Genomic DNA, 15,427 nt, shown 5'->3' with positions numbered 1-15,427 from the left:
CAAACGGCGTCTATCCCTCCATCGCACTGCAAAATAGAAGGGCCATTATTCTGGTTGCCCGGATTTGTATTCGGATACGTCGCGACCGGCAGGTTCTCCATCCTCACCTCATTCCACTGCCCCTTTGCTGTCTTGCGAATTTCTCACGTAGCTCATTTGTTGTCGCTGCTACATATGTGAGAAAAAGATTGCCATCCAATGCATTTTCGCCAGCTTTGAGCTTGGCCGAGCGCTGGCTAGTATGCCTACTGTTCTCTGCCGTTGCTTCGCCATGTGGGGCTATGCACATGGACGCTTACATACATTTACCAGCTGCAGATGTGGATAGGCTGTAGGTTTCGAGAGTTGGAAAAGGCAGGAGAACAAGCATAAAGACAGCACCAACCGATTGAATTTCGATGATGGTGGTGCCAAACAGACTCTGCACGCACTAAAAAACACCCCCTCAAAGCAATGAGGCCTGGTCACAAATATAATAATGGATGGGAATCGCTTGTTTACAAGCGCGCAGTTCGTGACCACAAAGAATACCAATTTGTGCCGCGGGTATCCCTCCCTTTTTCGGTTCTCTTTCCATGGCAAACTGGCAGGAAGCATGTGATGAGGGTGAGAAACTAGCGCTTGCCTTGACATGAAAATCTGGCCGAGAGGGATAGGGATATTTGTATGCGGATGGACAAACAAGACAGCTGGGTGCATGAGTGCGCCGACGCCTGGCCCAGGGAATGATCAACCCTGTAAGACAGCAAGCACAGAAATCACAACGCTACCTGTGCAGTATGTCGATTAGGCAGCTAAATGCCAGCGTATCTCACCGCCAGCAGGTTTTGGTTGGTCTACATGGGCAGCCTGTCGGCGCACTCGTCCAGGATAGAATGAATTGTTGTCGATTATGTGGGGAGAAGCGCTCAAGCGAAGCAGACAATGTCGCGGCGTTCTATTTTCTATTCTAGAGCAGGGCGGCGCTATAAAGAGAAGCGTCCATGGACGAATTTTCTCCAGTTCCTGGCAGCCGTCTATTGAGACATTCCCTCATATTTTTCTTTCCTTACCTGCTAGTTCTACTTGGTCTTTTCTGATAATACCTTACCATATCGGTATCATTTCTCTGTAATCGTCAATAGCTTCCCTCCTCATGAGCACAGCACCGAAACTGGAGCATCAAGAGGCTCAGCACCGGCAATGGAGCGACCCCGAGGCCAAGGTCGGCCTTGAGAAGGACAGCCAGTTCAATGAAGAAGAGGAGGACGAGGACTCCCCCTTCGAAATTGTGCGCATCGCGGTGTCCAACAAGGACAACCCTGACCTGCCGTCAATGACCTTTCCGCACCTGGTTCCTGGGTGTCATCTTCTGTGCTGCCCTGGCCTTCGTCAACCAGTTCTACTGGTTCCGCCAGAACCAGCTGACTCTCGGCGCATCTGTCGTTCAGATTATTTCCTTCCCTTGCGGCTACCTGATGGCCAAGGTCCTACCCACCAAGGTCTTCAGTACCTTTGGCTGGAAGTGGACCCTGAACCCAGGCCCGTTCAACATCAAGGAGCATGTCCTGCTCACCATCACTGCCACTGCCTGTGCCACGTCTGCCTATGCCATCGACGTGGTCACCATCAAGAAGATGTGGTACGAGTCGGACCTCGGCTTTGGCGCCTCGCTGCTCTTTCTGATGACATCGCAGCTTCTGGGCTATTCTTTCGCTGGTCTGTCGCGCCGTTTCCTTGTGTATCCGTCGGCCATGCTGTGGCCTACCACTCTGGTCACTGCCACCCTGTTCCGCACCTTCCACGAGACTACCAACTGGGGAAAACTGTCGCGTACCAAGGTCTTCTGGATTGCGTTTGCTGCAAGCTTTGCATGGTACTTCGTGCCTGGGTTTGCCATGCCGCTGCTGACTGCTATTCCGATTCTGTGCCTTGCCGCGCCCAACAACGTCATTGCGACAGCAGCTCGGCGACAGTTACTCTGGTCTGGGCATGCTTAACCTGACCCTCGACTGGTCCACGATTGCGTCGTACATGGGGTCCCCGATTTCGTACCCATTCCCCATGGCCTGCAACCTGTTCGTCGGCTTTGTGATCATGGCGTGGATTGCTACGCCCGCCGGCTACTATGCCAACACCTGGGACACTGGGCTGTACCCGATTTACACTGCAGGGCTTTTCCTGCCCAACGGCTCAAAGTACAACATCAAGAAGATCATGACACCCCACCAGACGCTGGACCCAGTCAAGTATGCCGAGTACGGCCCCCTGCGCATGACCTACATGTTCGGCTACACGTACGGTGTCGGCTTTGCTGCGATCATGGCGCTGCTCGTTTATGTCGGCCTGCACTACGGAAAGGACATCGTCAGACGCTTCCGCCAGTCACGCACGATGGACGAGGACATCCACATGAAGCTGATGCGCAACTATGAGGAGGTCCCGCAGTGGTGGTACCTGGCTACCTTTGTCGCCACATTCTCCGTCTCGATTGTTACCTGCGAGGTCTTCCATCTCATGAACTGGTACTGGATGGTGTTGGCTACCGTCATCCCCTTCATCTTCACCATCCCGATTGGCATTATCCAGGCCATTAGCAACCAGCAGCCGGGCCTCAACATCATCACCGAATTCATCATCGGTTACGGAAAAGCCGGAGACCCTGTCGCTAATGTCACGTTCAAGGTGTACGGCTACATCACCATGACCCAGGCACTGAATCTAGTCTCCGACCAAAAGCTCGGCCATTACATGAAGATCCCGCCCCGCCACATGTTCATCCAGCAGATGGTCGGCACAATCCTTGCCGGTTTGGTGCAGCTGCTTGTTGCATACTGGCTGATGAACTCCATCGACAACATGTGCACACCCGAGGGGTATCCATGGACCTGCCGTTCAGCCAACACCTTCTACTCGGCGTCCGTCATCTGGGGTCTGGTCGGTCCTGGCCGGATGTTTGGAGGGGACTCGCCGTATCACACTGCGCTGTATCTCTTCATCCTAGGTGTGCTTATCCCCATCCCCTTCTGGTACCTGTACAAGCGCTACCCGAACAGCATTTGGAAGCATGTCCACATCCCTGTGATCATGAGCATTTCCGGCAGCATGCCGCCGATGCCCACTGGTACGCTGGTGAACTGGTTCATTGGTGCGTGCTTCCTTGTTGCTTTGTGGCAGAAGCTGTATCGGGTTGCGTGGCAGCGCTATGCCTTTGCCACATCTGCTGGACTGGATTCCGGGTTGGCCATCTCAGGAATCGTGATATTCTTTGCCTTCCAGAATGTAGTCGTGCCAGCATACTGGGGCAACAAGGAGGACTACTGTCCGCTGGCCAGCACTGGTGGCTATCTTACCGTCCGCGAATAAGTATATCTTGTTAACTGCTGTCAAATTCTACGTACCTCACAACAAGTTATTAAGCAGAAAAAGTAAAATGAAACACAAAGGTGAGGGGAAGGACATGGACCTGTCTTGTCAAGGATTTTATTGGCATTCTTATACTCGTGCAAAAGTCTTGGCATAGATGTTAGCATAGTGCATGTTTTTGATTGATAGTGACGACTGCGGCCAGGCAGAAATCAATTGCATCTGGTGATTATTTGGGAATTCGGTAAAAAAATTGAGCAGCACAGGACAAGAACCAGCGCAAAAGTCGATGTGCCCCCAAGCCTACACATACGTTACAGGATGCATACACCGCCGGTGTGTCTACCTGAAAACACCTTGTAATGGCAGTTTTGTTGGCTAGATTAATGTTGTGAAGGGTAGTTCGTGAGGTTGGTATGTAGGATTTGTTGGAATGAATTTCAAAACTGAGGGAACTGAGGTTGGTGCAAAAAGGGCTGAACATGGGCACGAGCAACATAATTAATACCTTCAACATTGATTGCTATCATTGACTGGTCCCATCGGGTAGTTGCTGAACTACTCTCTACTGGCATCATCAGCTGTTTATCTCAGAGTATAGCCCTATGTACCTTCTGCTTAGGGCTGTGATGCCCAGTAGAAGAACCGCTTGTGTTGGAGCGATCAGACAGCCTGCGCTTCTCACGACCCAGCGTCTGGGTGCCTTTCTGATTGGAGGGGGACTCCACCATCTGCACTTCATTCTCTGAGCTTGTGGAGCCTGGCCATGATGCGATCGATATTTTCGCCAGTATACTTGAAGACAATGTACTCAAGGGGAGAACCGAATGCGTTTGCTGCAATGATACCATGAGTTAGAACCACAGGGGAGAAGTAAAAACGATACCGTTACCAAACGCCATCGAAGTTACACCAGATGCAGCTAGATGTAAGATGCCAAAAGAGCAGTGTCAATATCTCGCCATCATGTTTACAAAGCAGCAGTGTATTCAATTGGTTACAAATGGCGGCCTTTCCAGGTTTCTGGCAGGGAATGCTCAGGCAAAATGCTTCCTGTTTTCCACAGCCTCGATCTCAATTCACAATAGTTGCTTGATACATGTAGAGTGATTCGATGAAGGGATGCTCGTAATGCATGTCAAGATGAACCAGTTTGACAAGCCCGAATCGATCCGGCCAATTGAAAAGCTTACAAACGAACGTGGCTGCTGGAGAAAAACGACAGTTTTGTAGTCGTGCTAGCAAATGAGCTGCTGTCGGTATTTTCGAGTGAGCTAAGCGCTGTTCTTGAGATCTTGCCATGAGTAAAGACATGCAGTGCAACATTAAGTAGCATTGACTTACAGAGTGGGGATAGGTGTCAAAGCTGACAGAACCACCTACACGGCATACACGCAAGCACACATACTTGCCATGTCCTTACCCCCTCTACGTTGAAGGTCTAGAATACAAGGTGGAGGATGTAAGGAGATAGAGAACGGCAAAGCCAAATAAGAGGATAGAGATGAATAACGAAAATATCTGATATATGAATGCGTATTTTCGTGTATCACAAATTCCGAATGAGTCTTTGAACAGGGGCAGCTCAGTTCAGAAGCACGCTGGTAGAATAGGCTTAGTATTAACATAAAGCGACAGAGGCAAGGACTATACTTATGCAAAGAAAGCTAAAGAAGAAGGAAGGCGAGCGTAAAAGTTTTATACCGTAGCTCTGGTGGCACAGCTAAAAAGAAAAACGATGAATAAAAAGATAGGTGAACATCGGAGTGAGAAGCAATGTAGTTCACAGCAATCAGATCTTGAGGTTCTAACAGGTCCTTCATTGCACACGGAAATGTTTTTAACAAAGCTTTTCTGAATTGTATTCAGCATGTTCTTTGTCATGCCGCTTTTTTTAATAGGTATCTCTTGAAAGTCATGGGCATAGATATGAATAAACGTATGGATTCAAATACGCTGGCAATTAAAGAAAGGGCTTTTACCTACAAAGAAGAGCAGCAGTGATTTGCCATGACACTAGCGGAAGGTGGCATGCCTATTAGAGCAAACCCCAGTGGACCAGTGAGAGAGAGACTGCGCATTGGAGAGTATCCATGGCATTGAGAGTAAATGCTTCGCTTTTACTAATGCAAGAGTCCAAAGGAGTGGAAGGTCCATTTGAATCCTGGCAATAACACTGTACACGTAATCAGAAATACTGGGGTAGTATGTTCCGGATGCATTCTTTCAGTCCTTTTATATATGCTTATTGGAAACCTCACTATATGCCAGTGAAAATACAGAGGGATATATATAAACCCCACATGCATAGATGCAGACATGCTGCCATCCATTTAGGCAAAGCCCATTCCTACATATTGCAGCACCATGCAGGTACTACATTGAGATCAGCATAGAGCAAATCCATTTTCCAGCAATATCCAAATATAAAAAAAAGGTTAAGAAGCGATTTCTACCTATTCGCTGTCGCTCTCCTCTTCCGGCGGCAGCACATCCAACTCGACATCCAGCTCCTGGTCGCACCCCAAATATCCATCGCACATCAGGAACATCTTCAGATTCCTCTGCCCGGCGACTTCAGGCGCGGCAAACTTGATCGTGCGTTGCAGTTCCTTGCCGACACTGATCTTGCGCACATTGACCAGGGTCTGGCCGTCGGCAATGACCACCCACCAGCCCTCGGCGCGCGCATAGGGGAAGAACGGCGCAATAACAGGGCCTGGAATATCTCCCTCTTCTTCCTCGTCCCACTCGCGGTCCAGCGACAACACAAGGCTAACAATGCCATTGGCGTGCACCTCCCCAGCAACCTCAAACTCCACTTCGATGTTCGGATACCGGTTCACATAGGCTGCGACCTCGGCGACCTGGCTTTGGCGCCAGCCCCTGGAGCAACTTGGCCCGATCCTCATCCTCCATATCCATGACAGCAAAGACGCTGTCGACCTGCATGGACTCGCACATCTGCAGGCGTTCAGAGCCGCCCAGATGCGGCACCTGCCTGACCAAGCGCATCGCGGCCCTCCCACATGGCCTGCACGCACATCTGCGACAGCTCCATAGAGGCCAATGCCGGCGCCTAGCCACTCCATCGACCCAGCCACGTCCACCAGCGCCTGCAACAGCGGCATCACGCGTGCCAACACCCAGGCCTGGTCGGCCGCCAGATCCGCCGGCAACGCAAGACGCGAGAAATGCGCCTGTAGAAGCAGGTGGGTGCGCACGCGCGGCGAATTCCACCGGCCGTCGTCGCTATCATTGGAAGTCGATGGCAGCGCCAGTGGGCAGCGCCGCGCAATCTTATTCAGTACATGGGCTTCGCGATGGCGGATCGGCAGCGCCTCGAACTCGTCAGCAGCCGAGACAATGTCAAGAACGCCGCGCAGCTTCGTCTTGGCGGCCAGGGACAACGCAAACATCTCGACAGTCAGGTAGCGGATCTGGTAGAAGGCCGAGATTATGCCTAGGTTGGTCGCCGACACGCCAACCTCGTCGTCATCCAAGGTCACGCACTTGGCGCTCACCAGGTCATTGATGGTCGACTCGACCAGCTCTGACAGGTAGTCGGATAGATGCTGGATGCGTCGTGCCCTGCAGGCCGTAGTAGTTCGGGTTCTGTACCAGGCGGCGGTACATCAGCGTCCACGTCAGGTAGTCCACAGCCTCCTGCTTGCTGGTGATCGTCTTGGCCACAATTTCGCTGTTCATTGGATCGTGCAGCTGCGCATCAAGCCGCGACTCCAGCGGCAGCGGCTCGTACAGGAACTTTTTGTACAGCTCGCGCTTGTTCGCCATGCACATCAGCACGCACAGGCCCTTCGTGTCGATGCCGGGGCGCGACGCCCGGCCCATCATCTGCAACACATCAGGGATGCTGTAGTCGACATACCGGTGCTCACGGCCGCTATAGCGTTCAGCGCCCATAATCACCACGGTCTGCGCATGCACCGAGTCCAGTGCCCAGCAGGTCTCGCGGCTGGCCACCAAAACCTGAATGGCGCCCGCCTCGAACAAACCAGTAACGGTCTGGCGGTCCGCATCCGTCAGCGCCTCATGGTAGTACCCAACACCATAAGCCAGGAACTCGCGCAGTGCCTTGTCCGCGACCCGTCCAATGGCCGACTCAATAATAGAAGCCTCCGCCCGAAGGAACCGGGCCGGCACGCCATCAGCCGCCGCCAGTGTCAACAGCTCGCCAGCCACCACGCGGCACTGGCGGCGGCTCGGCACAAACACAATCGCCGGCTCCCGCGACTGCCCTGCCCGGCTGCCCACCGGGTCCCCGCACACGGCCCGGTACGTCGGTGCCGCAAGGGCTGCCATACGCGACGCAAAATGCGGAATGGTTGACGTCTGGATATGGATCTCCAGAGGCACTGGGCGCACAGCCGGCGAGAAATTGAACACGGCCGATGGCGGAGCGCCGATCCACGCAGCCACATCGCGCGCATTGGCCAATGGGACTGACAGGGCAATGATGCGGATGGGCCGCTCGATCTCGGCCGCCATGTAGCGCACGCGGCTAACAACAACCTCATATGTGGCCGCCAGCTGGTCGCCGACAAGGTCCGCGCCAGCACCATAGTCCGAGCCGCTGACGACATCATCGACGGAGCCCAGTCCGGCGCCGCCACACCAATGCAGTTCATCGGCAATCACCAGCCCGATCTCACGCACCGCGTGATGCTGCCGCGCCCGCCACTTGCGGCTCAACGCATCCCAGGGCCCGGGCGTAGAGACAATAATGTGTGCGTTCTCAATCCGCTTCAAGTCGCCCGGCCAGGTCGCCTGACAGAACCGCCACAGTCTTTCCGCCCTGCAGCGATGCAAACCGCTGCTGCCACTCATGTGCTCGTGCCCGCGCCAGCGCTGCAAACGGTGCCAGGTACACAGCCCGCCGCCGTACATATGCCTCACCGTCAGCTCGCGCCCGCAGCGCCTCGTGCTTGAAAAACCGCAGCAGCGCCAGCTCCCCAGCCAACGTCTTGCCGGAGCCCGGCGCTGCACCCATCAGCACGCTGTCGTCGGTGCGGTACAGCGCATGGAAGGCCTGGGTCTGCACTGCATTGAAGGCACCGGTGCGCTGCATTGGCGACTCGGCAGCCTGGTAAACGCACTCGAACTCAGCGTCATGCAGCTCCGAGACCCTCAGCGGCTGCATGTCCAACAGCTCGGTTGGCGGCATAGCCTTGTCGGGAGACTCAGGTACTTGAACGACACAGCCAGGCGCGTCTCAGCGCCGATCCACCGGTCGCTGGTCACGCACACAAAGTACTGCGGCGGCAGCGGCTCAGTCAGTGCGCAGGTGAACTCAGTCACGTGCTCCTGCCCCACATACAGCTTCTTCAGCACAAACAGCTCCGAGTGCAGCATCCGCTCGCCATCGGCATCCTCGACCCAGATCCAGAACTGCTCAGCCGCGCCATGCACCGCGTCCTGCCACCGGAAATCAGGGGTGAGCCGCAGCTCGAACCGTAGCAGCGACCGCGTCAGCGGCTGCACGTGCGCGCTAACCTCCAGGCGCGGCACCAGGTGCACCAGGCCGTGCAATAGGCGACCAGCCTTGGGCGACCCGACCAGCTCGCCCAGCTCTTGCGCCGAGAGGTCAACGTAGCGCGCCCACGGGAACGGCTTGCGCTCAACCGACCGCACCAGATCTGTGGGGCAGGCCCGCCCGAACTGCCGCAGCGGCGTCATCGTCAACCACATGCGCCGTTCCACCTGCTTGCACCAACCTAGCACGCGGTGCGCTGCCCGCGCCCACCCGCGACGCAGACACAGCTCAAACAGCGCCCGGAAAATCCGCCCCGCCGACTGCGTCACATAGACCATATCCGACACCAGCGCAAAGCCCGTCAACCCCAGACTGGCGATGTGCGCCTGCAGCAATACGTTGATCTTGGCCTGCGGGCTGTCGGCTGACTCGCGCATCGGCACCGGCACGCGCTCCAGCAGCCGCTGCAGCTCTACACGCTCCTCGGCGCGCACCGGAATCAGCCGGAACTCGTCAGACAGAGAGAACACACGCAGAATGTCGATGTCGCTGGCGTCTGCGCGCAGGTCCTGCTGGTAAACCGCCATGGACCGGTGGCTGATGTAGTAATGCGACGCCACGCGTCCCAGATCGGTGGACGCGAGCCTCCCGGTCTTGTGGTCGTACTGCACCATTGCGCTACGCGCAAGCTCCACGGCCGCTGCATGCACAAGCTCTGCACGCCGCCCCACCAACGCCGGGTCCTCATCGATCTCGCCACCGGGCACTCCGTACACCGACGGGCTTCGCAGCATGCGCACATACAGGTACGTGTATCCGAGCCAGTCCACCGCGTCATTGCGCGACCGGATCGTGCCCAGCGCCACCTCAGCATTTAGTGCGTCGGCGAGCCGCGACATGAGCTGAGACTCGATTGGCAACTGCTGGTTCAGCAGCGACAGGTAGTACCGCAGCTCGCCGTGGTTCGTGATGATCACGCCCTCACCGAACGTGTCGTACTGCGGGCGGCCCGCACGTCCTAGCATTTGCAGCACGTCTTGCGGCGACAGCTCACACCAGCAGCCCTTCTCAGGATTGTACACCTGCGTGCCCTTGATAATCACCGCGTGGGCAGGCAGATTGACTCCCCATGCCAGCGTCGCCGTCGACACCAGCACCTTCAGCCGCCCATTTGCGAACAAGTCCTCCATCTGCCCGCGGTCCGCCTTGGACATGCCGGCGTGGTGGCAGCCAAACCCAAACGGTAGCAGCTCCTTTAGTGCCTGGTCGCGCGTTGACTCTGCCGCATCCTCCAGAATTGCGCTGGTCGCGCTGCCTGTCTTGACAAACAGACCTGTTTGCGACTCCTCAATCGCCATATCCCGCAGCCGCTGCGCTGTGCGCACAGTCTCCTTTGCGCGAATGCACAAACACCAGCACCTGGCTGCCTTGCGCGTGCTTCTTCACCTTGTCGTAGCACACCTGGTCCATGCGCTCCAGCCGCTTGATGTGCTTCTTCTCGGTTATGCCTACAAACTCCTGCTGCAGCGGACACGGCCGGAACCGCGCATCAAAGTGGAACAGCGCCCGGTCCCGCGGCACCCGCAGAAACGTTGCCACATCCTCGTAGTTCGGCAGTGTCGCGCTCAGGCCCACCAGCCGCACGCGCTGCTGCGTCTGCTCCTGCGTGCGCAGCAGCCGGCACACCAGCGCCTCGAGCACTGGCCCGCGGTCATCATGCAACAGGTGGATTTCGTCAATGATCACCAACCGCACCAGCTGCGTGTAGCTGCCCTCGCCGCCCTTGCGCGTAATCACATCCCACTTCTCCGGCGTCGTCACAATCAGCTGCGTCGCTGCAATCTGCTGCTTTGTCAGCTGCGAGTCACCGGTCAGCTCTGCCACCGATATCCCCAGCGGGGCCAGCCGCTTGCTGAACGACCCCGCCACTTCGGCAACCAGGGCCTTCATTGGCGCTATATAGACCATCTTGAACTGATCCACGTTGATCTCGCCCGTTGCTGAATCGCGGAACTGTCCAATCGTCCGCATCATTGTCAGCGCCGCGCAGTTCGTCTTACCCGCACCTGTTGGCGCGCAGATCAGCATGTTGTCATCGGCCTGGAAGGCGATCGGGTAGACGCGGCTCTGCACGCGGTTCAGCTCCTTGGCCCCGGGGAACGCTGTGCGTGACCACTCGGGCAAGTCGGTGATCGATACAATTGGCTCGTCGTCACCCGCCGGCGGGGGCCGTTCGGGTGCTGGTACGCGGATCTCCTCATACCCGGGCATGACAACCTTCTCGGCGCCCTTGGGTGGCACCCACTTCTCATTGGTCATCAAATGCCCGCCCTGCGTAAACGCCAACTCTGCAAGATCAATGGTCTGCCTGGGCTCAAAATCCCTGGGCTCATTTGCCTTGGCCTCCTCCATGACCACGTCCTGGCTGCTCGCACTCTGCCTTTGCTGTGGCGGCTGCTGTGGCGGCTGTTGCTGTGCCTCGATACCATTGCGCGCATCCACAATCCACCCTAGCCCATTCTCGCGCATCTCCTCTTCAATCCCTGTCTTTTGCTGCGAGTCGTCCTCCGCCTCTGCCCGCGCCAGCTTCATGCCCCATACGATCAGTTCACGGTTCTGCACCAGCACCTGCACCGTCTCGAAATGGTCGTAGTCGAATAGCTCCGCCAGCTCGTTCTCCAGCTCGCCCGCCGCCAGCCGCCGATTCGCCAGCAGCCGCAGCGCCTCACGCGTCTTCTCTTGCACAGCCATGTGGTCAGGGAAGTGTTTACCGATCTCACGCTGCAGCCAGAACGCATCGATGCTGCGCGGCGGCAGCCGGTCCGGGGCATCGACCATCTCTGTGTCAGAGCCATCGTCTGCAGCGTCTTTGCCGAAGCTGGTAGTCGTCGATGCTGCGGCCGCTAGAGCTGTGGCCTGCTCGGCATTGCGCTGGTTTCAGCTTCCGCGCGTTCTTCTCATGATACCCGTGGATGACTGTCCGGTATCCGCCTGCCTCATCATCGCCCTGGACGCTGCCAACATCGGAGCCATGATCTTCTGGCGCTTTTCTGTCCTCGTCATCTTCGCTGTCGCTGCCGCTGCTCTCGCCATCGACAACAAACTGCCCTGCCTGCCTCCTCCTCCTCCTCCTCGCCATCAAAGACTACAGCCATGCCCGACTGCGCATCCGGCCTGCCTGCATCAACCTCCATGGGTTCATCCTCGTAGTCAGTGATCTGGCGTGCCAGCTGAATAAACACGCTGAACTCAGTCTCCGGAACGCTGGCGCCAAAAAGGGCTTCTCACTTGCTTTTTCTTCTCGCGCTCCCTGACATTATCGTTCTTCAGCACAGCCAGTGCCTCGTCGGTCGCCGACATCAGGACCTCGGGTGCTTGGTCGCCCAGGTATTTCCGCGCCTGTGCCAATATCATCTCCCAGACGCGTCGCGTCTCGCGCGACCGCGGGCGATACGCTACACCCTCGATGTCTTCGGTTGCCGCCAGAATATTCGTGTATCCATAGTTTGTCCGCAGGGCGCGCTGCTCGCGTCCTCTGCCGCTTGCGCTCGATGCTGCGGAGTTCCTCTGAACTGGTTTTGCCTTGTGTCGGCGCCTTGGGGGGCGCTTCATGCCGCACATTAGCGCCCATGTCGCGCGCATCGATTTTGCCATACAATGACTCGACTTCCTTGCCGCGCTCGCCCCGCCGCGCCAGCCCGGAGCGGTCAGACTGAAGTACGAGATTTGAATTGCCAGCGTACTGGTACAGCTTCTGCTGCTCCTTGGTGAGCTCCTCTGGCATTTCTTGCGTCGTTTTTATATGTTTTTTTTGTAAAGAATTGGAAATGTAAATAACGGAGTTGAAATTTCGTTGTATCACGCGTGCAGATATAAAAATCGGATCGTTTTTGAGTTTACACAGTGTGCAGGGGTGCGATATTTTGGGACTTTTATTTGAAACTTTTTTGTCGCTTTGAAACTTTTCAAAAGTGCCAGGTATACGCAAAATGATCACCACCCATCCCTACCTCCCTCCTCTGGAAATGCCAGACTTTCCACGTGCATACTCTCCACAACTAGACAGTTAAATAGACAAACATAAAAACAACGAGTCTCGCTACCACCGCCATTTCCACCCCGCTGTTTTCCATTGCCTTTTTACTAACCGCGTACTCTTCCGCTGCCAATATGACCGACGATATTCCAACAACCTCCAAACCCATCCGTGACAACTATGGCATCCGCGGCAGACATGCCCATGGCAGATTCGGGTGCCGCGACTGCGGCGAAATATTCCAAACCAGCCTGAAGCTCTACCGCCACCGCGTCTCTCACCTGCCCGTCGTGCGAATAAAGTTCCTGGGCAAGGTCGTTATTGAGTTCCAAAAGCACGCTGATAACCGCGTCGAGTGCCTTTGTGGCAAAGACATTACAATTGTCAATATGATTAGCGTCCACAAATACCACTGCCAGGCGTGCATGGAGGAGGCGCGTAGGAGGCTCGACCAGAAACCAGAGTCAAAGATACCGTCCAACGAACACGGGCAGCAGCCTGCAAACCCCTGCCGCGAAATCAACAGAGAAACCCGCACCATCAAATAACGAGGCTGTGGCTAGTGCTGGTGCGGAGGAGGACAGTCAGGTATGCTATTTTCTGCTTTTAGCCCACTGGGGCTGCGCAGTGACATGGTCACTAAATCAGGCAACTCCAGCCTCCTGGTTTTTGGTTTTTTATTTAGGAACTGGATGCCAGCACACCGCTCGGAAAACTTGGCCTATACCTCCATGCCCCGACACGCCTGGTTATTTGCAACATGTGTCGATACGCCGTAATAATGCCCGAGATCCGCAAGCACTTTTGTCTGGTGCGTTAGCCATCCACATTCGCCGCGCAAATTTATGCCCTCCAATAGAACCATTACCGCTGCCAAGCGCTTTCTCGAGGAATCACCAGTCATCGCCCCACGACGCAGCAAGCTACAAGGTGTGGGCTAGAGTCGTGCAGGGGCACGCGTATCCAGAAAATCCCTGGCTTGCCGGTTGTCAAGGCCAAAAAGTGCACGACCTGCGGGCACCTTGTGCGATAAGCGGTCTGCCCATATCTACCATATGCACAAGGTACATGAATACGGCGCCGTCGAACATCAGTGCTGCAGTGGCTGTTGCCCAGCGGCCATTGTTCACAAGTAGTAGCAGCGGGATTATTGAGGATCATCAACGAGCAAGGAAATACAGGCTCGGCCGATGCCATGTCGAAGCAGGATATGGAGGACGCTGGTTGAGCTCAGGGTGCTGCTCGGATACACATGAATTGGCAGCGACTACTGGACTCTGCGCTTAGTTTGTAAATTTATCTAATTACCCGTGCACATTATATTCTACTTAATTCTCAAGTATGTGGCAAAGATGAAGTAGGATACTGGGATGTATTTTAATGAAATTGTCAGGCCATTGCGAGTAGGCTGATTTTTCTGCTGGAAATTGGCAGAAAGGCAGGCAACATTGTTTTTGATGATAAACCCAGCTCAAGTGAAACCTATCTTTGCGTTCTACTCCGAGTGCAAGTCTAGAAGCGACTGGTTACTAGCATGGCTTTTGTTCTGGGTGCCAGTGCTTAGCTAGCAGAATATTTCAGCAGAATACTTCAGCATGATAATTTACTTGCTAGTTGCTTTCCATGGCTCACACCATTCTTCAAAAGTATATTCTGCTCTTATTTCACTTTTCGCCTAGGTATATTTCCAGGCTATTTCACTACTGTTGAATTCCTGCCACACCAAAAGAATTCTTTTTTTATGAAGCTTGCATTCAGGAAAGGGGATATGAATTCCAGCAAGGGAAATGCAGCTCAATAGGTAGTGTCCTGGCCATTGCTGAGGCAGCTGAAGCGTCTGGAGAAACTCATCCATAGTTATCCCTCACTATGAATTGCCTTCCCCGATATCCCAGGATGAATAAACAGCACTCAGTGCTACTAAGGGTTAGATGCTGTGTCACATTTTGTAAAGTTCCACAGTTTCACACTTCTTTACTCAACAGCTTTGAAGCAGAGTACGCTATGTGCCAACCACAGGGACATGGTGCAATAAATATATCTTGTTTCCTTGCCCTACCTGCAGAAGTTTTGCATAGGAAGGGGCACCTCATGGGTCTTCTCTTGGTGAGGTAGACTGTAAAGCAGGTGCAGCATCTCTTCGTTGCAGATGCCTCTGCTTTCAATAGCATTTTGCTAATTTATTTTAAGCGTGTCCAGAATTTCATGTTTTACTGTTGCTGGGATGTTCAACATCATCATTCAACCGCCTTCACTTTTAAATGTCTAAACAATGTGGATTATGAAAATAAGAAAGAGGGTAGCTATCCATATGAATGGGGCCAGCTGGTAAACGTACAGCTAATAGCTGAATCCTAACGATTGGCTTAGCTGGCACACTTATAAGCACTAAAGCACATTTTATTCAGAATAAGCAGATATACTCGCTGCTTCCCATCAATCTATATAAACTGCACATTATTTCTGGACCAGAGCTGACATAAGTGGAAGGAAGAAGAGGATATTTAATATCCCCAATCTCATGTACAATCCAGGTATATTTCGCAACCGAG

At 54.6% G+C, this 15,427-nt stretch overlaps 4 protein-coding genes across 4 annotated transcripts; 2 read left to right on the top strand and 2 right to left on the bottom strand.

Moving 5' to 3' along the window:
• Positions 1-892: 892 nt before the first annotated feature.
• Positions 893-3,593, top strand: DL89DRAFT_275529 (oligopeptide transporter; the record flags this gene model as incomplete). The annotated part of the gene is made up of 6 exons (XM_040889318.1): positions 893-934; positions 1,060-1,116; positions 1,205-1,333; positions 1,380-1,906; positions 1,956-3,301; positions 3,535-3,593. 6 exons carry the CDS (start codon positions 893-895, stop codon positions 3,591-3,593), a joined length of 2,160 nt encoding a protein of 719 aa, XP_040741876.1.
• A 1,710-nt stretch (positions 3,594-5,303) lies between these two features.
• On the bottom strand, positions 5,304-5,711 carry DL89DRAFT_40205 (uncharacterized protein). The gene has a single exon (XM_040891632.1). The coding sequence runs from the start codon at positions 5,676-5,678 to the stop codon at positions 5,469-5,471; it is 210 nt and encodes a 69-aa protein (XP_040741875.1). The 5' UTR covers positions 5,679-5,711; the 3' UTR covers positions 5,304-5,468.
• Positions 5,712-5,731: 20 nt separating this feature from the next.
• Positions 5,732-12,843, bottom strand: DL89DRAFT_269171 (Sec63-domain-containing protein; the record flags this gene model as incomplete). Its single annotated transcript, XM_040888192.1, is given in 57 exon segments — positions 5,732-6,216; positions 6,242-6,346; positions 6,375-6,424; positions 6,450-6,857; positions 6,904-6,936; positions 6,967-7,014; positions 7,039-7,045; positions 7,085-7,128; positions 7,153-7,239; positions 7,276-7,321; positions 7,358-7,428; positions 7,453-7,482; positions 7,510-7,599; positions 7,621-7,698; positions 7,723-7,842; positions 7,864-7,939; positions 7,982-8,046; positions 8,086-8,214; positions 8,263-8,346; positions 8,422-8,482; positions 8,555-8,577; positions 8,608-8,634; positions 8,665-8,721; positions 8,743-8,754; positions 8,776-8,811; positions 8,848-8,934; positions 8,956-9,024; positions 9,067-9,095; positions 9,117-9,249; positions 9,283-9,291; positions 9,316-9,348; positions 9,370-9,388; positions 9,431-9,436; positions 9,479-9,484; positions 9,506-9,539; positions 9,561-9,622; positions 9,644-9,792; positions 9,817-9,888; positions 9,922-10,141; positions 10,169-10,185; positions 10,225-10,227; positions 10,247-10,330; positions 10,352-10,501; positions 10,526-10,696; positions 10,724-10,783; positions 10,805-10,939; positions 10,961-11,014; positions 11,039-11,095; positions 11,117-11,317; positions 11,342-11,410; positions 11,441-11,563; positions 11,585-11,717; positions 11,806-11,951; positions 11,986-12,093; positions 12,128-12,372; positions 12,413-12,616; positions 12,837-12,843. The coding sequence occupies 57 exon segments, from the start codon at positions 12,841-12,843 to the stop codon at positions 5,802-5,804; spliced, it is 5,097 nt and encodes a 1,698-aa protein (XP_040741874.1). The 3' UTR covers positions 5,732-5,801.
• A 117-nt stretch (positions 12,844-12,960) lies between these two features.
• On the top strand, positions 12,961-13,648 carry DL89DRAFT_40186 (uncharacterized protein). Its single transcript, XM_040891631.1, has 2 exons — positions 12,961-13,463; positions 13,561-13,648. The coding sequence occupies exon 1, from the start codon at positions 13,010-13,012 to the stop codon at positions 13,421-13,423; it is 414 nt and encodes a 137-aa protein (XP_040741873.1). The 5' UTR covers positions 12,961-13,009; the 3' UTR covers positions 13,424-13,463; positions 13,561-13,648.
• Positions 13,649-15,427: the final 1,779 nt, after the last annotated feature.

The sequence above is a fragment of the Linderina pennispora genome (assembly GCF_002104995.1).
Source record: "Linderina pennispora strain ATCC 12442 chromosome Unknown DL89scaffold_11, whole genome shotgun sequence".
NCBI lineage: Eukaryota > Fungi > Kickxellomycota > Kickxellomycetes > Kickxellales > Kickxellaceae > Linderina > Linderina pennispora.
This window is presented reverse-complemented; position numbering and strand designations above follow the sequence as displayed.

What these genes read in the sequence shown, in the direction of transcription:
- DL89DRAFT_40205 (XM_040891632.1), bottom strand. Translation starts at nt 5,678, where the DNA reads ATGGATGGCAGCATGTCTGCATCTATGCATGTGGGGTTTATATATATC.
- DL89DRAFT_40186 (XM_040891631.1), top strand. Translation starts at nt 13,010, where the DNA reads ATGACCGACGATATTCCAACAACCTCCAAACCCATCCGTGACAACTAT.